Source organism: Alosa pseudoharengus, unplaced genomic scaffold, assembly GCF_046254945.1.
Source record: "Alosa pseudoharengus isolate Yale_2024_CS ecotype anadromous, Long Island Sound unplaced genomic scaffold, YU_APseudo_1.1 YU_APseudo_1.1_scf_13, whole genome shotgun sequence".
Taxonomy (NCBI): domain Eukaryota; kingdom Metazoa; phylum Chordata; class Actinopteri; order Clupeiformes; family Clupeidae; genus Alosa; species Alosa pseudoharengus.
In genome coordinates this window covers 39595966-39622212 of record NW_027468598.1, presented here as the reverse complement: position 1 = coordinate 39622212, position 26247 = coordinate 39595966, and the positions used below count along the sequence as shown (strand labels likewise).

At 48.5% G+C, this 26247-nt stretch overlaps 1 protein-coding gene across 1 annotated transcript in view; it reads right to left on the bottom strand.

Annotated features, from left to right (window-relative positions):
* Nucleotides 1-12928, bottom strand: part of vstm5 (V-set and transmembrane domain containing 5) — a 20280-nt gene extending 7352 nt beyond the window's left edge. Inside the window, exons 1-2 of the mRNA XM_076281666.1 lie at nucleotides 12654-12928; nucleotides 861-1187 (exon numbers count right to left, since the gene is read on the bottom strand). Coding sequence (XP_076137781.1) covers nucleotides 861-1187; nucleotides 12654-12747 — 421 coding nt within the window. The 5' untranslated portion in view covers nucleotides 12748-12928. The remainder of the gene's footprint in view (nucleotides 1-860; nucleotides 1188-12653) is intronic.
* Nucleotides 12929-26247: the final 13319 nt, after the last annotated feature.

The window sequence follows — 26247 nt, the reverse complement described above, 5'->3', positions numbered from 1 at the left end:
CAGTACAGATTATTTCTGAAAGTTATTTGTCTACTAGGCCTACTGGCTGATTTATCAAACGAGTGCTTTCTCGTTCGTCCTCCGCAAACTACAGGTGTTTCGGTAGAGAGCCATTGAATAAGTGATGCCAAGCAATTTCTGTAACACTTTTTGTGACATTCAGCTAATATCTCCTCATTTAATGTAAGTTCCTTCGGACAATAGGCCTACGTTCAATACGTGGAGTTGTCCTCCATCTCAGTTGCATCAGTTTTCTAATTTTGAAGGTTCTAAAATATGACTATATGCTTCACTGAATCCTTCTCGTTTTCTTTCATTTGTCCAGCTAACTTTTCCATTGAAACTAGCCATTTATAATGGATTACACAGTCGACATTCTGAAATGTCCTGCGCACGATCAAGGCCAAATGAAGTTATCACGCAGCCACTGTGTCAGCAGCATGAGTGCTGACGGTGACGGTGTGTTTCTGATGTCAGATTATTATGTAGGCTAGCCTACTAGACTGTTCTCACGTTGCAGCGCTTTACTTATATGAAGTAGCATTAATCAATATGAGGGGCAGAGGGGGATAAATGTTGTCCCCCCCCCCCGGCGATGAAAATAATTAAGCAGAGGGGAGGATATCAAGACCAGAGGGGGGAAATCCCCCCCATCCCCCCCTACAAATCGCACCCTGCACACACACACACACACATCCCCCCTACAAATCGCACCCTGGTTAGGGTGTTAGTAAGGGTGGCTCCATGGGGAGTTCTGGCGAGTGTCTGAATAACAGATACACACAAGCCTTCCTGAGCCCAGGGCACAGATCTACTTCCTGACGTTCATCCAATCAGAAGCCCAGCTGAAGGAGTCCTACCTGTCACCTGTAGCAACAGGCCCGCCTCTTTACTGTTGCCGGACGACTCTGTAACCGTGACGACGTAGTATCCGGTGTCATGGAGACGCAGCTGTGTGAGTGTGAGGGAGCCGTTGGTGTGCGTCTCCACTCGCCTCTCGTAGCCTGAGGACACGTTGGGTGGGACACCTGGTTGCCAGGTAACTATGGGATGCACACCCGTGGCCGTAGCAACCCTCCAGGAGACGAGCGGAAGGCCCAAACTGGACACATCAGCAGGCAGCAGGACGGAAGCCTGCACCACCGCATGCAAGGAACCCTCCGGAACATGCAGAACCAGCGCCTGGGCTGAGATGGGGGGGGGGGGGGGGGTGGAGAGGAGGATGAAGAAAAGGAAGAGGAGAGGTGGAGAGAGAGGGAAGAGGAGAGGTAGAGAGAGAGGGAAGAGGAGAGGTAGAGAGGGAAGAGGAGAGGTGGAGAGAGACAGGGAAGAGGAAAGGTAGAGAGAGAGGGAAGAGGAGAGGTAGAGAGAGAGGGAAGAGGAGAGGTGGAGAGAGAGAGGGAAGAGGAAAGGTAGAGAGAGAGGAGAGGTGGAGAGAGAGAGGGAAGAGGAGAGGTAGAGAGAGAGGGAAGTGGAGAGGTGGAGAGGGAAGAGGAGAGGTGGAGAGAGAGAGGGAAGAGGAAAGGTAGAGAGAGAGGGAAGAGGAGAGGTGGAGAGAGACAGGGAAGAGGAGAGGTGGAGAGAGAGGGAAGAGGAGAGGTGGAGAGAGAGGAGAGGTGGAGAGAGAGAGGGAAGAGGAGAGGTAGATAGAGAGGGAAGAGGAGAGGTAGAGAGAGAGGGAAGAGGAGAGGTGGAGAGAGAGGGAAGAGGAGAGGTGGAGAGAGAGGAGAGGTGGAGAGAGAGAGGGAAGAGGAGAGGTAGAGAGAGAGGGAAGAGGAGAGGTGGAGAGAGAGGGAAGAGGAGAGGAAGAGGAGAGGTGCAGAGAGAGGGAAGAGGAGAGGTAGAGAGAGAGGGAAGAGGAGAGGGAAGAGGAGAGGTAGAGAGGGAGAGAAGAGGAGAGGTAGAGAGAGAGGAGAGGTAGAGAGAGAGGGAAGAGGAGAGGTGGAGAGAGAAGAGGAGAGGTAGAGAGGGAGAGAAGAGGAGAGGTAGAGAGGGAGAGAAGAGGAGAGGTAGAGAGAGGGAAGAAGAGGAGAGGTAGAGAGAGAGGGAAGAGGAGAGGTAGAGAAGAGGAGAGGTAGAGAGAGAGGGAAGAGGAGAGGTAGAGAGAGAGGGAAGAGGAGAGGTAGAGAGAGAGGAGAGGTAGAGAGAGAGGGAAGAGGAGAGGTAGAGAGGGAGAGAAGAGGACAGGTAGAGAGAGAAGAGGAGAGGTAGAGAGGGAGAGAAGAGGAGAGGTAGAGAGGGAGAGAAGAGGAGAGGTAGAGAGGGAGAGAAGAGGAGAGGTAGAGAGAGAGGGAAGAGGAGAGATCAGTCTTCAAATCAATGATTCAAACAAACAAACACCTCCTTCATAACAACAATATATAGAGAGAGAAGTATATAAGTATAGTATATACTCTTTTGATCCCTACATATACATATCCCTATATGCTCTCTGCATTTATCTCAATCCGTGAATTAGTCACACACTCAGCACACAGTGAACACACAGTGAGGTGAAGCACACACTAATCCCGGCGCAGTGAGCTGCCTGCTACAGCGGCGCTCGGGGAGCAGTGAGGGGTTAGGTGCCTTGCTCAAGGGCACTTCAGCCGTGCCTACTGGTCGGGGCTCGAACCGGCAACCCTCTGGTTACAGGTCCGAAGTATTAACCAGTAGGCCACGGCTGCCCCCTGTATAAGAGAGAAGAGGAGAGAGACGTAGAGAGAAAGGGAGGGATGGAGAGAGAGGAGAGATAGATGGAGAGAGAGAGGAGGAGAGATGGATGGAGAGAGAGAGAGGAGGAGAGATGGATGGAGAGAGAGAGAGGAGGAGAGATAGAGAGGAGGAGAGATGGATGGAGAGAGAGAGAGGAGGAGAGATGGATGGAGAGAGAGAGGAGAGATGGATGGAGAGAGAGAGAGGAGAGATGGATGGAGAGAGAGAGGAGGAGAGATGGAGAGAGAGAGAGGAGGAGAGATGGATGGAGAGAGAGAGAGGAGAGATGGATGGAGAGAGAGAGGAGGAGAGATGGATGGAGAGAGAGAGGAGGAGAGATGGATGGAGAGACTTTTTGACTTTTAGGGCCTCCGTTCCCTCTCCCTCCACTCGGATGAGATGAGATGAGATGAGATGAGATGGTGATGAGATGAGATGAGATGAGATGGTGCTGGACACGTCCGCGAGCCGGTGAGCTGAGCGCCTACGAGCCCCCGTGGTGGTCAGGCGCAGGTGAAGCAGGGTTTGGCCAGCACAATCCCAAGCCTGGTTGATCCTGGTCAGTGGCGTAACTATAGTAGGTGCAGCAAGTGCAGTCGCACCAGGGCCCGTGACCTCCCGGGGCCCGTCGCTACCCCCGCCCTGCCTCCTTTTTTTGAGAATGTTAGAGCACGGAGAGTGAATTGTCACTTTGACGAACTATCGGAAGATGATCGCTTAACCGATGCAGTGAGATACTTTAATGCAACTCTGGACATCATAATCAGTCAGCTCTCCCAAAGATTTGCAAGTATGCGGGAAACTTGTCATGTGTTTGAGTCTATACGTCCTGACCCTTCAACTTGCAGGTGATGATGAACTGCTTGAAAAGGCAAGACGTTTGTCAGACCATTATAGCAGGGACATTGCACCGACATTCCCAACACAACTCCTCTCATTCAGGTCTTGCTTTAAAGCAGAGATTTCACAGAAGTCATCTATTTTTCAACTTGCCAAAATGCTGGTGGTAGTTTATGACAGTGTAACATCCACATTCGGGGAAGTGTGTACTGCTCTCATGTTGTTTCTGACATTGCCTGTGACTGTGGCAACAGCTGAGCGATCTTTTTCCAAACTCAAATTTATTAAGACCTACCTAAGGAGCAGCATGGGGCAGGAGAAGCTCAGTGGGTTAGCTATCCTGTCCATTGAAAATACGAGAGCCAGCATTAAATATTGGGAACATCGTTGACGATTTTGCACAACGAAAGATGGCCTTCTTCTAATGGCCTAATTCACGCATATTGGGGATTGTATGCATATGAATTATTTTATTTGGTTTCTGCACGGTTAAATAAGTTAGGCTACATTAAGTTTTGTTTCTGCGCAGTGTGAGTTTATAAGCAAGCAATCTACGCAGTTTCAGCAGAGGGTTGAAGAGGCGCATTGAGCGCATTGAGTGTTCCCATAATTCCATGCGAGTTGATGTTAATGCAGTAGCCTAATATTAGATTACCCTGGCCTGCAGGCTGTTAATAAAATAATTTTTAATGTTTTCACATGTAATGGGTCCTATGTAGTCGTGTGTTTTTTATTTGAAATTGTAATCTGTAACTACTAAACTACTTCGGTGCCTCAGGCCCTTTGCATAAACAATTGAAGTCACCCTTAATGTGTATTGCATGTATCAGAGCTAATTCATCCTGGGCCGAAAAATGCCGGTATGGGGCCTGCGTATCGCTGTCGCACCTGGGCCCACCATTGACTTGTTACGCCACTGATCCTGGTCCAGCACAATCCCAAGCCTGGTTGATCCTGGTTGCCTCCAGGTGCACCTGGCACTGCGTGTTCAGCTCCTCCAGGTGTTCTTGGAACACTCGCAGGAACATACGCAGGCCTGTCCCACGCTGAGTCGAGCTTGGGCGACCGTCCTTTTTGCCGCTTTGGTCCATACAGCCAGACCAACTCACCCACAGTAAAGCCCATACAGCCAGACCAACTCACCCACAGTAAAGTCCATACACCCAGACCAACTCACCCACAGTAAAGTCCATACACCCAGACCAACTCACCCACAGTAAAGCCCATACAGCCAGACCAACTCACCCACAGTAAAGCCCATACACCCAGACCAACTCACTCAGTAAAGCCCATACACCCAGACCAACTCACCCACAGTAAAGCCCATACACCCAGACCAACTCACTCAGTAAAGCCCATACACCCAGACCAACTCACCCACAGTAAAGCCCATACACCCAGACCAACTCACCCACAGTAAAGCCCATACAGCCAGACCAACTCACTCAGTAAAGCCCATACACCCAGACCAACTCACCCACAGTAAAGCCCATACAGCCAGACCAACTCACTCAGTAAAGCCCATACACCCAGACCAACTCACCCACAGTAAAGCCCATACACCCAGACCAACTCACCCACAGTAAAGCCCATACACCCAGACCAACTCACTCAGTAAAGCCCATACACCCAGACCAACTCACCCACAGTAAAGCCCATACAGCCAGACCAACTCACTCAGTAAAGCCCATACACCCAGACCAACTCACCCACAGTAAAGCCCATACACCCAGACCAACTCACCCACAGTAAAGCCCATACACCCAGACCAACTCACTCAGTAAAGCCCATACACCCAGACCAACTCACCCACAGTAAAGCCCATACAGCCAGACCAACTCACTCAGTAAAGCCCATACACCCAGACCAACTCACCCACAGTAAAGCCCATACACCCAGACCAACTCACCCACAGTAAAGCCCATACACCCAGACCAACTCACTCAGTAAAGCCCATACACCCAGACCAACTCACCCACAGTAAAGCCCATACAGCCAGACCAACTCACTCAGTAAAGCCCATACACCCAGACCAACTCACCCACAGTAAAGCCCATACACCCAGACCAACTCACCCACAGTAAAGCCCATACACCCAGACCAACTCACCCACAGTAAAGCCCATACACCCAGACCAACTCACCCACAGTAAAGCCCATACACCCAGACCAACTCACCCACAGTAAAGCCCATACACCCAGACCAACTCACCCACAGTAAAGCCCATACACCCAGACCAACTCACCCACAGTAAAGCCCATACAGCCAGACCAACTCACTCAGTAAAGCCCATACACCCAGACCAACTCACTCAGTAAAGCCCATACAGCCAGACCAACTCACCCACAGTAAAGCCCATACACCCAGACCAACTCACCCAGTAAAGCCCATACACCCAGACCAACTCACCCACAGTAAAGCCCATACAGCCAGACCAACTCACCCACAGTAAAGCCCATACAGCCAGACCAACTCACTCAGTAAAGCTCATACACCCAGACCAACTCACCCACAATAAAGCCCATACACCCAGACCAACTCACCCACAGTAAAGCCCATACACCCAGACCAACTCACTCAGTAAAGCCCATACACCCAGACCAACTCACCCACAGTAAAGCCCATACAGCCAGACCAACTCACTCAGTAAAGCCCATACACCCAGACCAACTCACTCAGTAAAGCCCATACACCCAGACCAACTCACCCACAGTAAAGCCCATACAGCCAGACCAACTCACTCAGTAAAGCCCATACAGCCAGACCAACTCACCCACAGTAAAGCCCATACAGCCAGACCAACTCACTCAGTAAAGCCCATACACCCAGACCAACTCACCCACAGTAAAGCCCATACAGCCAGACCAACTCACCCAGTAAAGCCCATACACCCAGACCAACTCACTCAGTAAAGCCCATACAGCCAGACCAACTCACTCAGTAAAGCCCATACACCCAGACCAACTCACTCAGTAAAGTCACGTCCTGCACTATGGTGGTCATTTGCTCTCTTCTGCCGTATTCCAGCTTGAATGGCTTGATGGCGCACAAAGTCATGAGCTAGCTGGAGTCGGTCCTGCAGTTGGTTGTACCTCTCGACAAGGCTGTCACTTTGAGGGTGGAGAGCAAAATTCCACCCCTGATCGGTATGGAGTTCTGCCGATACTCTAAACCGAGCAAACATGCCTCCAAGGAGCACCTCAGCTGTAGTACACGCGTCTTGACTGGCCACATCCTCCAAGGAGCACCTCAGCTGTAGTACACGCGTCTTGACTGGCCACATCCTCCAAGGAGCACCTCAGCTGTAGGACACGCATCTTGACTGGCCACAGCGTACACCTCTGGCCACTTGGTAAAATAATCTACAGCCACGATGATGTAACGGTTTTCCGGGGAAACGGGAAAGGACCGGAGTAATGGGAGTGAGAGAGGCCACCTGCGCCGGGACTGCACCTCACTGGACTCAGCTGATGGCTCTTTACAGCAGGGACACGGGAAGGGACCGCAGTAATGGGAGTGAGAGAGGCCACCTGCGCCGGGACTGCACCTCACTGGACTCAGCTGATGGCTCTTTACAGCAGGGACACGGGAAGGGACCGGAGTAATGGGAGTGAGAGAGGCCACCTGCGCCGGGACTGCACCTCACTGGACTCAGCTGATGGCTCTTTACAGCAGGGACACGGGAAGGGACCGGAGTAATGGGAGTGAGAGAGGCCACCTGCGCCGGGACTGCACCTCACTGGACTCAGCTGATGGCTCTTTACAGCAGGGACACGGGAAGGGACCGGAGTAATGGGAGTGAGAGAGGCCACCTGCGCCGGGACTGCACCTCACTGGACTCAGCTGATGGCTCTTTACAGCAGGGACACGGGAAGGGACCGGAGTAATGGGAGTGAGAGAGGCCACCTGCGCCGGGACTGCACCTCACTGGACTCAGCTGATGGCTCTTTACAGCAGGGACACGGGAAGGGACCGGAGTAATGGGAGTGAGAGAGGCCACCTGCGCCGGGACTGCACCTCACTGGACTCAGCTGATGGCTCTTTACAGCAGGGACACGGGAAGGGACCGGAGTAATGGGAGTGAGAGAGGCCACCTGCGCCGGGACTGCACCTCACTGGACTCAGCTGATGGCTCTTTACAGCAGGGACACGGGAAGGGACCGGAGTAATGGGAGTGAGAGAGGCCACCTGCGCCGGGACTGCACCTCACTGGACTCAGCTGATGGCTCTTTACAGCAGGGACACGGGAAGGGACCGGAGTAATGGGAGTGAGAGAGGCCACCTGCGCCGGGACTGCACCTCACTGGACTCAGCTGATGGCTCTTTACAGCAGGGACACGGGAAGGGACCGGAGTAATGGGAGTGAGAGAGGCCACCTGCGCCGGGACTGCACCTCACTGGACTCAGCTGATGGCTCTTTACAGCAGGGACACGGGAAGGGACCGGAGTAATGGGAGTGAGAGAGGCCACCTGCGCCGGGACTGCACCTCACTGGACTCAGCTGATGGCTCTTTACAGCAGGGACACGGGAAGGGACCGGAGTAATGGGAGTGAGAGAGGCCACCTGCGCCGGGACTGCACCTCACTGGACTCAGCTGATGGCTCTTTACAGCAGGGACACGGGAAGGGACCGGAGTAATGGGAGTGAGAGAGGCCACCTGCGCCGGGACTGCACCTCACTGGACTCAGCTGATGGCTCTTTACAGCAGGGACACGGGAAGGGACCGGAGTAATGGGAGTGAGAGAGGCCACCTGCGCCGGGACTGCACCTCACTGGACTCAGCTGATGGCTCTTTACAGCAGGGACACGGGAAGGGACCGGAGTAATGGGAGTGAGAGAGGCCACCTGCGCCGGGACTGCACCTCACTGGACTCAGCTGATGGCTCTTTACAGCAGGGACACGGGAAGGGACCGGAGTAATGGGAGTGAGAGAGGCCACCTGCGCCGGGACTGCACCTCACTGGACTCAGCTGATGGCTCTTTACAGCAGGGACACGGGAAGGGACCGGAGTAATGGGAGTGAGAGAGGCCACCTGCGCCGGGACTGCACCTCACTGGACTCAGCTGATGGCTCTTTACAGCAGGGACACGGGAAGGGACCGGAGTAATGGGAGTGAGAGAGGCCACCTGCGCCGGGACTGCACCTCACTGGACTCAGCTGATGGCTCTTTACAGCAGGGACACGGGAAGGGACCGGAGTAATGGGAGTGAGAGAGGCCACCTGCGCCGGGACTGCACCTCACTGGACTCAGCTGATGGCTCTTTACAGCAGGGACACGGGAAGGGACCGGAGTAATGGGAGTGAGAGAGGCCACCTGCGCCGGGACTGCACCTCACTGGACTCAGCTGATGGCTCTTTACAGCAGGGACACGGGAAGGGACCGGAGTAATGGGAGTGAGAGAGGCCACCTGCGCCGGGACTGCACCTCACTGGACTCAGCTGATGGCTCTTTACAGCAGGGACACGGGAAGGGACCGGAGTAATGGGAGTGAGAGAGGCCACCTGCGCCGGGACTGCACCTCACTGGACTCAGCTGATGGCTCTTTACAGCAGGGACACGGGAAGGGACCGCAGTAATGGGAGTGAGAGAGGCCACCTGCGCCGGGACTGCACCTCACTGGACTCAGCTGATGGCTCTTTACAGCAGGGACACGGGAAGGGACCGGAGTAATGGGAGTGAGAGAGGCCACCTGCGCCGGGACTGCACCTCACTGGACTCAGCTGATGGCTCTTTACAGCAGGGACACGGGAAGGGACCGGAGTAATGGGAGTGAGAGAGGCCACCTGCGCCGGGACTGCACCTCACTGGACTCAGCTGATGGCTCTTTACAGCAGGGACACGGGAAGGGAGTAATGGGAGTGAGAGAGGCCACCTGCGCCGGGACTGCACCTCACTGGACTCAGCTGATGGCTCTTTACAGCAGGGACACGGGAAGGGAGTAATGGGAGTGAGAGAGGCCACCTGCGCCGGGACTGCACCTCACTGGACTCAGCTGATGGCTCTTTACAGCAGGGACACGGGAAGGGACCGGAGTAATGGGAGTGAGAGAGGCCACCTGCGCCGGGACTGCACCTCACTGGACTCAGCTGATGGCTCTTTACAGCAGGGACACGGGAAGGGAGTAATGGGAGTGAGAGAGGCCACCTGCGCCGGGACTGCACCTCACTGGACTCAGCTGATGGCTCTTTACAGCAGGGACACGGGAAGGGACCGGAGTAATGGGAGTGAGAGAGGCCACCTGCGCCGGGACTGCACCTCACTGGACTCAGCTGATGGCTCTTTACAGCAGGGACACGGGAAGGGAGTAATGGGAGTGAGAGAGGCCACCTGCGCCGGGACTGCACCTCACTGGACTCAGCTGATGGCTCTTTACAGCAGGGACACGGGACAGCAGGGACACGGGACAGCAGGGACACGGGACAGCAGGGACACGGGAAGGGAGTAATGTGTCTCCTGGTCCTGTGTGCAGTGTAGAGTCTCCCGTCAGTGTGGTTTCACTGTCATTGCAGCGTGGCTCAGACTTGGAGAGCCAAACACTGCGTCCATCTGTTTCAGCACCTCACCCCTTCAGCCTGTTAAACTGTGTTGGTGTGCTCCAATGCGGCTGACCCATCCTGACCCACTACCCCAGACCTTCCTGTGCCGCTTTCAGCAGACTCCACCCCCTCTACGCCCATTTCAGCAGACTCCACCCCCTCTACGCCCATTTCCTGCTGTAGTGGAACCTGAGCCTCCAGATGGAGAGAGAGAAGAGAGAAAGAGAGGAGAGATGGAGAGAGAAGAGAGAAAGAGAGGAGAGATGGAGAGAGATATGGAGAGAGAGGAGAGGAGAGATGGAGGGAGAGGAGAGAGATGTGGAGAGAGAGGAGAGGAGAGAGATGTGGAGAGAGAGGAGAGGAGAGATGGAGGGAGAGAGGAGAGGGAGAGATAGAGAGAGATATGGAGAGAGAGGAGAGGAGAGATGGAGGGAGAGGAGAGAGATGTGGAGAGAGAGGAGAGGAGAGATGGAGATAGAGAGGAGAGGGAGAGGAGAGATAGAGAGAGAGGAGAGATGTAGAGAGAGAAGAGAGAAAGAGAGGAGAGATAGAGAGAGATATGGAGAGAGAGGAGAGATGTAGATAGAGAGGAGAGAGATGTGGAGAGAGAGGAGAGGAGAGATGGAGATAGAGAGGAGAGGGAGAGGAGAGATGGAGAGAGAGGAGAGAGATAGAGAGGAGAGATGGATAAGAGAGATAGAGGAGAGGAGAGGAGAGTTGAGAATGGCTGTTTGCAGCTGCAGCGATTGTCAATAACAATTTGGCTTTTATTGAGTGATAGGCCTACTTTACACCTGAATGGCCTAGCCGTTTGTTTACTTTACACCTGAATGGCCTAGCCAATATAACTCTGCGTTTGTTTACTTTACACCTGAATGGCCTAGCCAATATAACTCTGCGTTTGTTTGCTGTTTAAATGGCCTAGCCAATATAACTCTGCGTTTGTTTGCTGTTTGAGTGGCCTAGCCAATATAACTCTGCGTTTGTTTGCTGTTTGAGTGGCCTAGCCAATATAACTCTGCGTTTGTTTGCTATTTGAATGGCTTAGCCAATATAACTCTGTCAAACAGATACATAACTTAGTTACCGGTACCTATATTTACACATGTAGGCTATAACGTGTGTCCAGTTCAATAACCCTTGATTGCTACTCTGGCAGCTCCAAAATCAATTAGGGGAAAAAAGAGGCATCAATTAGGGCATTTCTTAAGCTTGCAGGACCATGTGCAAGTTAAAACTAATGCAAAAGAATTTGATAGCCTATTTTATAACCACACAGTAGAAACCAGACTCCACCACCAACTTCATTGCTTCAGCTCTGCCATGAAAAATGAGTTTGTCTTACAAGTTTACAGAATAGAGTAGCCTACATGTTTACAGAATAGAGTAGCCTACATGTTTACAGAATAGAGTAGCCTAAATGAGTTTACAGAATAGAGTAGCCTAAATGAGTTTGTCTTACAAGTTTACACCAAATAGAGTAGCCTAAATGTCCCAGACAATGTAGTGCAATAAAGGACCAATGCTCGTCTCTTGTCAGATTTAGTTAGACAAACGTGTCATGTTTGTCAGATCCATTGAATAGAACTGAACACGCATGTATGGGCGGCCAGAGGGAAGTTCTACTGTGAGCTCCACAAATGCTCTGGGAAATGTAGCTTCTGTAAAACCTACTGCACTGCAAAAAAGGAGCTATGCTATTGAAAAGCTATCTGCTTCAGAAAATAGCTACGCAACGGGGTCATCCCTATGTTCCCCGGGGGGTTAGGGTTAAGGGTCCTATGTTCCCCAGTCCTATGTTCCCCACTCGGGGTTAGGGTTAAGGGTCCTATGTTCCCCGGTCCTATGTTCCCCACTCGGGGTTAGGGTTAAGGGTCCTATGTTCCCAGGTCCTATGTTCCCCACTCGGGGTTAGGGTTAAGGGTCCTATGTTCCCTTGTCCCATACAAAGCGGGGAACATAGGACCGGGGGAACATAGGTACCCTCCCCTAGGCTACCACCAAGCTACTGAGAAATGCTAGTAGCTTCGCTACAAGTAGCAAGTTACTGCCCATCACTGAGGTTAGCCCACCGGCCAAAATGATGTTAGCCCTGTCAGTAAACAATGTCATGAATTTGTGCCAATGTGGGGCCAATGTGTGCTTGCTATCTGGGTAGTTTAAGTTGCCTTTTAGATAGCTAGCTCACTAGTTTAATTTGCCTACTAAAGTTGTTTAGTTTTAGACCACAATGACCAGATTAATGCAATCAACACCTTAGTATAGTCTCAACTGGGTGCTAAACTCTCTCTCTCTCTCTCTCACACACACACACACACACACACACACGCACACACACACACACACACACACACACACACGCACGCGGGCATGCACGCACGCACACACACACACACACACACACACACACACGCACACACACACACTCACTCACACACACACACGCACACACACACACACACACACACACGCACACACACACACTCACACACACACACACACACACGCACGCACACTCACGCGCACACACACACACACTCACACACACACACACTCACACACACACACACACACACTTACCTGTGAGACAGAGGGTGAGCAGTATCAGGAGTGTGTGTGTGCTTGCTGGAGAGAGACCCCTGTGTGTGTGTGTGTCTTCATCAGGGCCAGCCATCTACCCCCTCAGCACCATACCTCTCTCTCTCCTTATCCCTCTCTCTATCTCTCCTTCCTCTATCCCTCTCTCTATCCCTCTCTCTATCTCTCTATCCTCTCCCTTTCTTTTTCTCCCAGTTTGTCTTTTCTTTCTATCCTCTTCTCTCACTCCGGAACATCCTGCGCTCTGACAACTTCCTGCTTTCTCTCTCTCTCTCCCTCCCTCTCTCCCTCCCTCTCTCTCTCTCTCCTTCTCTCTCTCCCTCCCTCTCCCTCCCTTGTGTTGCTGCATTCCTGAAGGTCTCTAACAGGTTTGGCAGAACAGAGCTGCACACACACACACACCCTAAAACACACACACACACACAAACATACACACACCCTAAAACACACACACACACACACACACACACACACACACACCCTAAAACACACACACACAAACACACACGTCCACATACGCAGCCACAGAAACACTCCCACTCACAGAGCTGCACAAACACACACACCCACAAACACACACAGACCCTAACACACACACACACACCCACAAACACACACAGACCCTAACACACAGACACACCCTAACACACACACGCACCCTCGCATATGTAATGGAAACCTTCTCACAGGAGTGAACTAAAAATCAGAATCATGTGTCATTGGCCAGGTATGGCCACACACACACACACACAGACACACGCACGCACACACAGACACACACGCACGCACACACACACACACACACGCACACACACACACACAGACACACACACACGCACACACACACACACAGACACACACGCACGCACACACGCACACACACTAGTGTAGCGGTTGTGTACTCCTTCGTTGCGTTGTGATTGATGGACACACCGATGATAGTTTTGGCAACCCAGCCGTTTATTCTGATAACATTTAAAATAGAGAACAAAAGATGATCACGAATCTTCACAATGGCAGCCTCTCCCAGCCGGGGTAAATAGAGACTGACCATTTACAGTGTTTCAAAAATGAGAAAATAAAATACAAAAGAATTATCATGGAAAATAAATCTATCGCATTAGGCTGTTTTGATTATCACAACATAGTGAATGCATGAACGCATGGTTACTGATCTAGGCTAACCAGTGCTACCTTACATTGCACAGAAAAATAACATTCTCATAAACAAACTACTCGCTTAACATGGTAATGGGAGTTGGTTACATACCTGATAACATCTAAAATAGAGAGCAAAAGATGATCACGAATCTTCACAATGGCAGCCTACCATAAGAAAGAGACAAGCTGAAGCAAGCTGTTCATGTGAAGATAACACTAGCTAGCGTGTAGCAGTTACCACAACAAAACCACATGGTTTGCAAAGCTAGCAATCGTAAGCTCTCAAATTACTCTTTACAAATGTAGTGACCAACACTGAGCGAGACTATACTTGTGCACTTATCATATAATACATCAAGACACTGTTATGTACACTTAGACTCAGTTTTTAAGTCAATGAAGTGTAGATTGTGATCCAACTGCTCTGGATACATACCTCTCCCAACCGGGGTAAATACAGACTGAGGAGAGGGTGCAGAAATGCCAGACATAGTCACTACAGTCCCCTAGAGGGAGCTCTAACACACAAAATGAAACTCCCAATACCACAGCTAGCTCAAGGATTTAGCAGGCAATGGCAAGTGGGAAGAATTCACAAGTTATTGAGCCGTTTCCGCTCTACATCCTGAACTTCTTCCGTCGAATGCAATCCACTTCCGTTCTGGCGGGCTGGGTTTGTTTTGCTAGCTAGCTCCGTTGTGCCGACGAAGCACTGATATCGCTGTGACAAAGAGGATATAACCATTACAACATGAAGAAAAGTGGTTCGGGAACGACGTGTGCGGTAGTTGGTTGCAAAAACTCGAGAAAGCACCTGAACGAGTGGTTAGATAGAGAGTGCTACGACCACAAACCGGCTACGAAGAGGCAATGTCCATGCGCTCCATTGTTTACATTTTTTCGCAAGCCTGATAGCGACTTGGAATCAAGGACCTGGCTGAAGACATTGAATGTAAAGAAACCACCCCGCAACGTTTTTGTTTGTTCCCATCACTTTGTGGACAAAAAACCAACCAAGGATAATCCTTTCCCAGAGTTGTGGTTGGGATACAATCGCACTCCCCAGCCAAAGAGGCGTCAACTCACCCAGCGGACAACTGCCTCCCCCCAGATAAAGAAACGCAGACTGAGGGTGAGTTCAGCAACTTTAGCTATGAAGCTGAAAATACTGTTAATTATGAAGAACATTGCTACCGGTATTTTGCTAAGGCAGTTGATTGTTTTGGAGATGGGACAAACAATGCACACGATACATCATTAATTGTGTGTATGTGTGCCTGCATGTCTTAGACTACATCATAAATACAATGCAAGGTGGCAGGCTGTTGTGATGATGATTGTGTGTGTGCGTGCAATGTTGTAGTACAAATTTTGTCATTGTAATTATTAGTGAGAGGACTATGTCTGCATTAATTTGGCTCCATCTATGTTTTCTGGTCCCCTTATTAGATGCTCCTGAAACCTGTCAGCCTGCCTGTGAGGCCGAGCCTGCTACACCAACATTTCGAGATGCCCAGACCCAATGGGAGGATCCGTCACATGTTGACCACACGTACTGTTCAACAACACCGTCTGTTAAAGTAGACAAGGCCACACAGTGCGAGGCAGAAATGGGTCCTACTGTGACTAGCACCACGGTCATTGATGATGCTAGGTCCCGGCTGTATACAGGAGTGCGTATGGTTCAATTTTTCACCCTAGTGACGGTGTTGTTGCCTTTCAGTAAGCCATCAATTACCCTTCCTGTTGTTGACCAAATCCTAATGACCTTTATGAAGTTAAAACTAAACCTAATATTAGGAGATATTGCTCACCGCTTCAATGTGTCTACATCCATGGCAAGCATTGTGATTAGTCACTGGATTGACTTGATGGGTGAACAGTTCAAAGTCCTGATCCCATGGCTTCCGAGAGCGACCATTCGTGGCACCGTTTCAGAAGAACCACCTGCATCATTGACTGTGCCGAAAGTGGCATGCAGAGAGCCACAAACCATGACTCAAGGAATGACACTTTCAGCCAATACAAATCACGCAACACTGTGGCCCCTAATGGGCTTATCATGTGTATATATGACGCCTATGCTGGCAGTTTATCACCATGGACAGTGGGTTTCTAGACTATCTGAGGGCTGGTGATGAGGTCATGGCGGACCGTGGGTTCACCATTCGAGACTTGCTTGATGAGAGAAGGGTCAGTTTGAACATCCCTGCATTCACCTACAGGCACAATCAGTTGACAAATGAGGAGACGACACGCACCAGGCGAGTAGCCAATGTCCGCATACACGTGGAAAGAGCAATCCAGAGACTAAAGGTCTTTAAGATTTTATCCCAGACCGTTCCCATCAGCACGGCACCGAAACTGGACAACATCTTAACCATCTGTGCTGGCCTAGTTAACCTGAAGAGTCCACTGATCAGAGTGCCTCGTGAGGTTTAGAATCTTGCCTTATGTCCCAGTCTACCAACACCCAGCCATGTTGTTCATTAAATACATATAAACACAATAAATACTGTATGCATTGTATTTTTTTAATATTATATATTGTTACACCCCACCTTTACGTGGCCCTTTAGGGGTGAACAAAAACCCACCACTGACCCCAAATCCTACTAAATAACAGGAACACCTTTTAAAATGTTATTACATGGAAGATAAACCATAACAGAACACTACATAGACATGACAAAGTCCAAATCAAAAGACAAGACAACATCCCGGACTGAGAGGCAGCAAGACAGCCAGCAGTCCCCACACCAAAAGCACACAAAACCATTAATTAGCTGTGACTAGACAGACAAAAACAGTAACACACAAGTGACCTAACCAAAAGTGGACTGCACAACCACGACACAAAATGGGCCACAGTGTAGTCAACCCCTACACCAAATATGTTGCCAACTTACACCTAAGCTGCAACCAACTAGTGACCCAACAAATGTGGAGTTCAGTTACCACAAGGTCACACAAGTTACTGCACACTAGTGATGTTACCCGTGAACCCCCTGCTTCGAAGCGTGTATCGAAGACATGAACCAATTTGGAGTGAAGCTTTGTATCGGAGCTTGATTCGTTTTGTGATAATCACGTGATCAGTAACGTCCGAAGCTTCGTTTCACACACACCCACGTGACTGCTTCGAAATGTAATTCAAAGCATTAAAGTTGCACGACACGGGGGGCGCCGTTGTGGGTTGTTGAAGAAGGAGAGCCAACAGACTCAATAGTGCTGCTGACACGAAAGCTTATAGCCTGAGCTTTTAGCTCAATTATCAGCACGCTCGACTCCCGTTCTAAGGTTCGTCTGTTTCGCGGGTTCGAGTCCAGGCGTGTGCAGGACTGAATCGCACAGTTACAACACAACCCAGATTACAATTGGTCTAGGCTACGTACTCAATATAATCACAGAAATGTGTGTGCAATGTGCATGCCCATTCTTTATTCATCTCCCTTCTAAATGTATGTATTTGTTTACGAATACAAGAAATGATCCCAGCCAAAATACTACCTTTATTGTTTTTGTAGAGAAGGCAATTACATGTGTATTTATGCAGGGTACAAAATAGGCTTAGTTAGGCCTATTTATGACATTATTTATTTATCCATTAATTCATGCTCAACATTTATTCATCTTCGACTCTAAGACATTCATGGCTAATGTCTGAAACACTTCGTGACACAATGCTATCCTTAACTTTCACCAGCAGAGGTCCTCATAGAGTTCTGAAGCTTCGAGTACTGAACCTTTTTTCGATACAATTGGATTGAAAGCTTCACTGGTTCAGAAAGCTTCAGTTCGCCATCACTACTGCACACTACAGTCTATCACAGCTACACAAACTTAGACATCACCTCACCTCATGGATGGTTCAATCCCGGACGAGAACCCCACATTATGTAACGGCGTGGGCTCGTTCACACCATCACATAATGAGGGACAAGAAACAGTTGTAAAGAATAATAATTTATTTAAAGAAGTGCAATCAAATCAGGTCAATAATATGTGTCTAGGGTATGTTGGTGCAATGTCGTGCGTGTATGGATGTGGTGAGCGTCTAGTAGATCAGTTTTAGGATGTTAGCTGCAAAGGAAGGAAATTATCATTAAGATAGAGTGAGATGAAGAATGATAGCGAGTGTGTCCGTGAAGGAAAGAAGTCAAATAGTGCCTATATGAAAGGAAAGAGTGCCCACTTGTAAGAGAGAGAGAAGCCCCTTTTATAGCCCAACCCCTAAGTGCAGGTGAAACCAATAAGGCACCCAGGCCTAGCACTGTCCGCGCACTGACTGCACTAGACCCATAGGGGTCGTGGTTTGCACCCAGGTGGGCGTCACATCTCCCTCCCTAAAAAGGTTTGCCAAGGCAAACCAAACAAACAAACGACCACCTGTTCCACAAATGCAAACACCTCCCTAGATCCAGGCACCTTTGGGCTAGGGAAAAGAATGAAGGGAAAACAGGCAGCGTGAAAACAGTGGAGGAAGATAGAAAAAAACAGAATTAAACTCTAGACAAAGCATCAGCAACAACATTGTCTTTGCCTCTGATGTGCTTTATCCTTAGTGGATATTGTTGAAGAATTAAGCTCCACCGCATAATGCGTTGGTTCTGATTCTTCATTCGATTAATAAAGACCAACGGGTTGTGATCCGTGTAAACCTCTATTGGAATTAAAGAAGAGCCAAGGTACACCTCGAAGTGTTGAACAGCTAGGATTAAAGCTAGCGCTTCATGCTCAACAGTGGAATAGACTCGCTGATGGCGATTAAACTTCTTAGAGAAGTACCCAACAGGGTGCTCTACACCGTCAGATCCCAACTGCAACAGAACTGCACCTGCGCCACTCTCACTGGCGTCAACAGCAACACTGAAGGGGCAATCAGAATTAGGAGCAGAGAGAACAGGGGCAGAAGCCAGCAGACACTTCACATTATCAAAAGCTTTTGGACACGCAACAGACCATTCATATGGAGTCTTTGGGCTTAATAAGTCTGTCAAGGGCACAACTACAGAGGCAACATTTTTACAAAAGGCTCTGTAGTACCCTGCCATACCCAGAAACTTCCGGAGATCCCGGCGGGAAATTACAAATGGCTTCAATTTTGGCCTCTACTGGTCAAACTTGCCCACCTCCTACTACCTTTCCAAGATAGGTGATGCTAGTCTGAGCAAACTCACATTTGGCCAGGTTAACCGTAAGGTTGGCTGCAGATAGTCGGGTGAAAAGTTCATTAATCTGTTTTAGATGATTAACCCAGTTATTACTATAAAGAACCAAATCATCGATGTATGCATCACAGCCACGCATCCCAGCTAAAACGCAATTAACAAGCCGTTGAAATGTGGAGGCAGCATTCATGACCCCAAAAGGCATGACCTGGTACTGCAAGAAATTGTCGGGTGTTACAAAGGCAGATAACTCTTTAGCCCTAGCCGTTAGAGGGACCTGCCAGTATCCTTTTAGAAGGTCAAATTTACTCACGTACCTAGCCGACCCAACACGATCCACACAGTCATCGCAACGTGGTAATGGATAACAATCAGGTTTCGGATTGACACGATAGGCGTGCTGCTTGATGGGCAAAGCCTCGCCAACGTCTATATCATGTTCAATCACCGATGTACGGGAAGGAACGTCAGGAAAGAGACTAGGAAAGGACTCAATCAACCCAATGATATCTGTCTTCTCTAGATCAGACAAGTGAGAGAGATGTGAAGGCAAGTCTTCCAAGAACTCAGAGTTTCGCAAGCGACCCTCCACAACCGCCTGCGATGGACCCCTCACCGCCTCATCAAACTCTTCACTGACAGGATCTAGAGACGCAACCCCATTACCAAAAGCCTCCCCTCAGGAACTGGATTCTTAACAACTGTTTCTTGTCCCTAATTATGTGACGGCGTGGGCTCGTTCACACCATCACATAATGCACTGGGAACACATGCATCCGTAACAATATGAATATTTTTATAGTGATGTAATTGTGTGGGCTTTTGTATTTTACTTTTTAAATACCTGTTAGAATTAAACATGTGATCTTTCTTGTTGAAGTCATTTCTTTAGTTTCCTCAAAACAATGAATTAATCCAGTGTTATTTATGTACAGTATGAGCTTGCTATGAATGATAAACTGTGTTAACAGAAATTGTAACCCTCTAAGGAACATAAGGCCTATCATTCATGATGATGAAATTAAATGAAATTACATCAAACTTTATTTTACTCAAACAGTACAGGCACATTGATATATTGCACAGCACAAAGAGATCATGTAAATTGTGCATTATGTAAATAACGGACATCTGTTGGCTCCTGTGGCCATGACCTAAATAAGGCAGTTTATATTATTTTTTAAATGCTACGATATTTTCTGCAGAACTGTAACCTTCCCTCGACAAAATCATCAACAATTTTCGGGAGCATGTGGGCACAGTAGAATGTGTGCAGCCGTATGATATGCCCCTGGACAAATCCTTGGTCGTAGGGTACTTCCATTTCTAGGTGCTCAGTTTTGTCAGATCACCAACTTGGAGTGCTGAAGCCCTGTGCAGTGCATCCCAATTTGTACCTGCATGTAGTAGCCTTTTGGACCATTGCAGGCAATATGGTAATCTACCCTATCTCCGTTTGCCACAGTTGTGATTTCGCAGTTCTTTGTTGCCAAAAATTCTGCAAGTGACTTGTTTCCCATCACAGGTTTGTTTATCACTCCATCGGGAGATGCTGCAAGCCACGGTTCCTTTTCGCACACCACTAAGCCACGGTTCCTTTTCGCACACCACTAAGCCACGGTTCCTTTTCGCACACCACTAAGCCACGGTTCCTTTTCGCACACCACCAAGCCACGGTTCCTTTTCGCACACCACCAAGCCTTTGGTTTCAATGCTGTTGCCCAGAGTTTCCAAATAGTCCCTTGCAAGTTCCTCCCCCTCCGTTCCTTGACGGGTTGCGGCATTGCCACGGAAGGATGGGTGTAAGTGTTCTGACAAAAACTTTCTAGCCGTGCTCGGTGTGACGCGCACTCTCCGCGCATCATGCCAGACCTGTTCTTTGCACTGTGCTTTTGTAACCTTCTCAATCTCAATCAATCAAGCTGGGCTGTGGACATGTTAATGTATTCATCATAGAAGGTTCTACATTTTACACAAGTCAGTGGTCATGGGTTAGGAGATGAGGCGTGGACATGGTGTTGGCTCGGTGATGGAGGAGGTATTAGCATTAAAGCAGAGCTGCAAGAGGCTACTCCCAGGGCAACTGAAAAGTTCTGCCATTGGTGAGGCAAGTGCGTTCTTCCTCCACTCTTCATGAGTCCTAAAGAGTGTCACCTTCTGTGCCGGTTCTGGAGTGGTAGAGGATGGCTGTGAAGTTGGTGGCGGCTGGTAGAGATCCTTCCTGTTGTGTCGTTTGAAGCGCACATACTTCATCTTCATCTTCATCTTCCTCTGACCAGCATTCCACTGGTTCTGTCCGTCTGTGCAGGCAAGCCCGGTTCCCCCGTCTCACAGATATAGTAAAAACAGTGCTGAGATATTATATATAAGCCCGGTTCCCCCGTCTCACAGATATAGTAAAAACAGTGCTGAGATATTATATATAAGCCCGGTTCCCCCGTCTCACAGATATAGTAAAAACAGTGCTGAGATATTATATATAAGCCCGGTTCCCCCGTCTCACAGATATAGTAAAAACAGTGCTGAGATATTATATATAAGCCCGGTTCCCTCGTCTCACAGATATAGTAAAAACAGTGCTGAGATATTATATATAAGCCCGGTTCCCCCGTCTCACAGATATAGTAAAAACAGTGCTGAGATATTGTAATGGGTTCACTACAAACATGTCATATGATATAATACATTGCACACATAGCCTACAATGAATATACAGAACATTGGGTTTGCAGAAATGCCCTTTATGAAGAAAATGCGTTATTATTATCATCATGGCACAAACACACTTTGCACTCTAGGCAAGTAGCCTATGATGTAGTTCGGATACCAAAAAAAAAACATGACAAGGCCTAGGCTACAATGGTCAAATAATCTAGTTACCTTCCACAGGATCGCAGCTGAGTGGGAACAAGATCTCCCTGGTCCAGCAACACACGTACATCCCGCAGTTTTGACTTCTCCAGCTTCAGTTACCAGCATCCAAGCATTAAAGCGGTAGAACCGTAGAACCGTGATCCCAAGCTAGCATGGAAACCGCTGTGTTTACACCGGCAAACCACTTCCGGCGGAAATGAAATGCATTTTTGTAGGGTTATGGCGGCACCCGGGGTTTGGCGCGTGAACATGTGTATTAACCTTGCTACACTAGCACACACAGAGACACAGACACACACACACGCACACACACACACATACAGACACACACACGTATGCAGGGCTTAAAGTATTCTGGCACCTTGCTGGATCTCCAACGTGTTGCGGCTGTGAGGAAAATTTCAGGAGAAAAAGTTGGGAAATCATATAGATGAGGGTCACCATTTTCAATGGTTGGTGGATTCCAATGACAAAAAAACTAGAGCAACTAGAGACTGTAATCCCCACGAGGACTGTGTTTAATCAGAACAGAACGTGATTATTCCTCTTACCATCAGCAGTAGGTGGCCTAGTCTAATTGATGCATATTTTAGCCCACGCCAAAGTAGCCCATTGTTTTTTGCATTCAAACAATGACATTTGATAAAAAATGTTTTCTGCATTTGTCTACCAGTGCAGGGTGCTGCATCAAGAAAAGTTTTGTAAAGAAATGGCTGAAAGCTGCTCGGGGTTGTTTTTGTCATGCAAGCAATAAGGAACCATACGTACTGTGGAAAGAGATCCCCCCCCCCCAAACAACACATCCCCAGCTGAAACATTTTCAGGCTCAGGATTTTTTATTTACATTAAGCCCTGCACGCGCACGCACACACGTACACACACACACAGTACATCAGAAATGCCATATATTCTAAGGATGGAGCCTAAGGGGAGCACATAGAGGGCAAAGAGGAAGGGCCCAAGAATGGACCCCTGGGGGACACCACAGGATAGAGGTGCTGAGGAGGAAGCAAAGTCGCCAGAGAAACTTCTATCGGAGAGGTATGATCTGAACCACTCGAAGGCAGTACCTTTAATACCAACACACTGCTCAAGGCGAGAGAGAAGGATGGCATGATGGACTGTGTCAAAGGCCGCTGTGAGCTCTAGCAGGATCAGTATAACAACATCACCAGCATCAGTAACTAATAGAATGTCATTGCAAATTCTTAGAAGTGCAGTTTCTGTGCTGTGAAGGGGTTTAAAACAGGACTGGAACACTTCAGAGATGCCTTGTATCTAAAAAAGATTTTAATCAGGGACGGTACTGTAGCATGTTTAAATATGGTAGGTACAACACCTGTCTTAAGGCTGATATTAATGCTATTTAAGATATGAGGACCAGTTTTTGCACCTTCACCATGACACTCACTCTCTTGAGCACCTCACCATGCACACAGAACTACAGGCCAGTCCCGGCCCTGTCACTGGAAGCGTCTCATGCTTGATCATCCTCAAGCTTTTTATATAGTATATTTAGTATTTAGTTTTGTTAGTTTTTCTTATCTTCTACTGTCTCTACTGTACAGTGGAGTTTTGTTATGTGTATATACTTATATTTACCCTTTCTTGTCAGGAACCTGCCTGGACTTTGGCCATCCTGGTGGTCATTCTGTGTATTACCTTGTGTTTGTGTCTTGTTTCTCTTGTGCCATGTGTTCATGTTTACCTGGTCATGTGTTCTGTTCTTGCCCCTTGTGTATTTCCTGGTTAGTCATATGATGCCTGTGCTATGTTTGTCACAGCTGGAAGGATTATTGGTGCTTCACTCCCCTCCCTGAAGGACATTTACACCTCCCACCTCACCCGCAAGGCGACCACAATTGTGAGTGATGCAAGTCACCCCGCTCACAATTTGTTTGATCTACTGCTCTCTGGGAAGAGGTACAGAAGCCTGCGCTCCCGCACCACCAGACTCACCAACAGCTTCATACACCAGGCTGTTAGGATGCTGAACTCTCTCCCCCCTCCACCCTCAGCTACATAACATCCTGGACTTTGGACCCACAATGGCTGCCTTGCACTACTCCACTTGCACTACTCCACTTGCACTACTCCACTTGTACACTTGCACACTTTGCAACTTGTTGTTGTTGTCCTGTTGTCCTGAAAACACAACACTTCTGCTGCTCTTACATAACTTGCACCACTATGCCACTTGCTTACTTAGGTCAAACAGAACTACCTCAGCCATTTATTGGCCTGACTTTTGCACTATTATATTGACTGTCTACTGTATGCACAATTGCACAATTTCAACCCAATTTTGCTGCTCTTATTTCTTCACTGTATGTGCCTTCTTATTTACTTTTTATTGTTTACTGAATGTTATGTTTGTCTGTGGACTTAATTGGTAAAATATGTCTTGTCTCCACCGTGGGATAGTGGGAAATGTAATAAAGCAGATTTGACTAAATGATGCTGATTCAGCTGGTTTTGCTTGTTGTTTGTTGCTTGTTTGCTCATGTTAGCTGGTGCTGCTGGTCTACACTGCTGGTCTACACTGCTGGTCTACACTGCTGCTTTAACTGGCTGTGCCAGCTTATGCTGGTCATTCTAGCAAACCAGCATGACCATCTTACAACAACAATGGCAAGCTTGGCAGGCTGGTCACCAGCATGACCATCTTGCATCAGCTGTATCCCACATGACAGGCTGGTCACACCAGCATGACCAGCTTCCTCAGATGGTCACGCCAGCATATCCAGCTGGTGGCCTAACCAACTACATCAGCAAAGACCAGCAAGAGCTGGGAGCTCTTGACCCCACCAGCAGGGGTCACTCTTCACTTGTGTACCTGGAGCACAACCACTAAGCAGCAATATGGAATATCACACTCACATACAGAAATAGAGATGTATAATATCACACTAATACAGAAATAGAGATGTATAATATCACACTAATACAGAAATAGAGATGTATAATATCACACGAATACAGAAATATAGATGTATAATATCACATTAATACAGAAATATAGATGTATAATATCACATTAATACAGAAATATAGATGTATAATATCACATTAATACACTACTGCAGTTCACCTACAAAGTGATATCCAACATCCAAGTCAAAGGTAGAGTGAGCAAAGGTAGAGTGAGCAAAGGTAGAGTGAGCAGTGTGTGGAATAGAGTGTGTGGAATAGAGTGTGTGGAATAGAGTGTGTGGAGAATAGTGTGTGGAATAGAGTGTGTGGAGAATAGTGTGTGGAATAGAGTGTGTGGAATAGAGTGTGTGGAATAGAGTGTGTGGAATAGAGTGGAGAATAGTGTGTGGAATAGAGTGTGTGGAGAATAGTGTGTGGAATAGAGTGTGGAGAATAGTGTGTGGAATAGAGTGTGTGGAATAGAGTGTGTGGAGAATAGTGTGTGGAATAGAGTGTGTGGAATAGAGTGTGTGGAATAGAGTGTGTGGAATAGAGTGTGGAGAATAGTGTGTGGAATAGAGTGTGTGGAATAGAGTGTGGAGAATAGTGTGTGGAATAGAGTGGAGAATAGTGTGTGGAATAGAGTGTGTGGAGAATAGTGTGTGGAATAGAGTGTGTGGAAAAGAGTGTGTGTCTTCCTGTTAGTACCCAGGGATCTATAGCATTGGCAAAAGGGCCAACAGCAGATGAGGAAACAGCCTGAGGCCCGAAATGACAGGAACATGTGACGTGACATGACAGGAACATGTGACATGACAGGAACATGTGACGTGACATCACAGGAACATGTGACGTGACATCACAGGAACATGTGACATGACAGGAACATGTGACGTGACATGACAGGAACATGTGACATGTGGGTGTGGAGAGGGGTGGGTCTCTGGGACTAACCAGAGAGGGAGAGAGGGAGTGTGTTTGTTTGGCTTTTGAATTCCACAAAAACTTCCACAAGAAATTCTGACACTGCCTTTAACCTAGTGGGCCCGCCTGCCTTTAACTTTAGTTCACTGTACCAGCCACCTGAGCAACTAGTGAGCCCTTTCCAACAGGCTCCTACCAGCTTCCTACCAGCTTCCTACCAGTTCCCTACCAGTTATCTACTAGTTTCCTTCCAGCTTCCTACCAGCTTCCTACCAGTTCCCTACCAGTTATCTACTAGTTTCCTACCAGTTTCTTACTAGTTTCCTACCAGTTCCCTACCAGTTATCTACTAGTTTCCTACCAGTTTCTTACTAGTTTCCTACCAGTTCCCTACCAGTTATCTACTAGTTTCCTACCAGTTTCTTACTAGTTTCCTACTAGTTTCCTTCCAGTTTCCTTCCAGTTTCCTACCAGTTTCCCACCAGTTTTCTACCAGCTTCCTTCCAGTTTCCTACCAGCTTCTACTGCTCGGC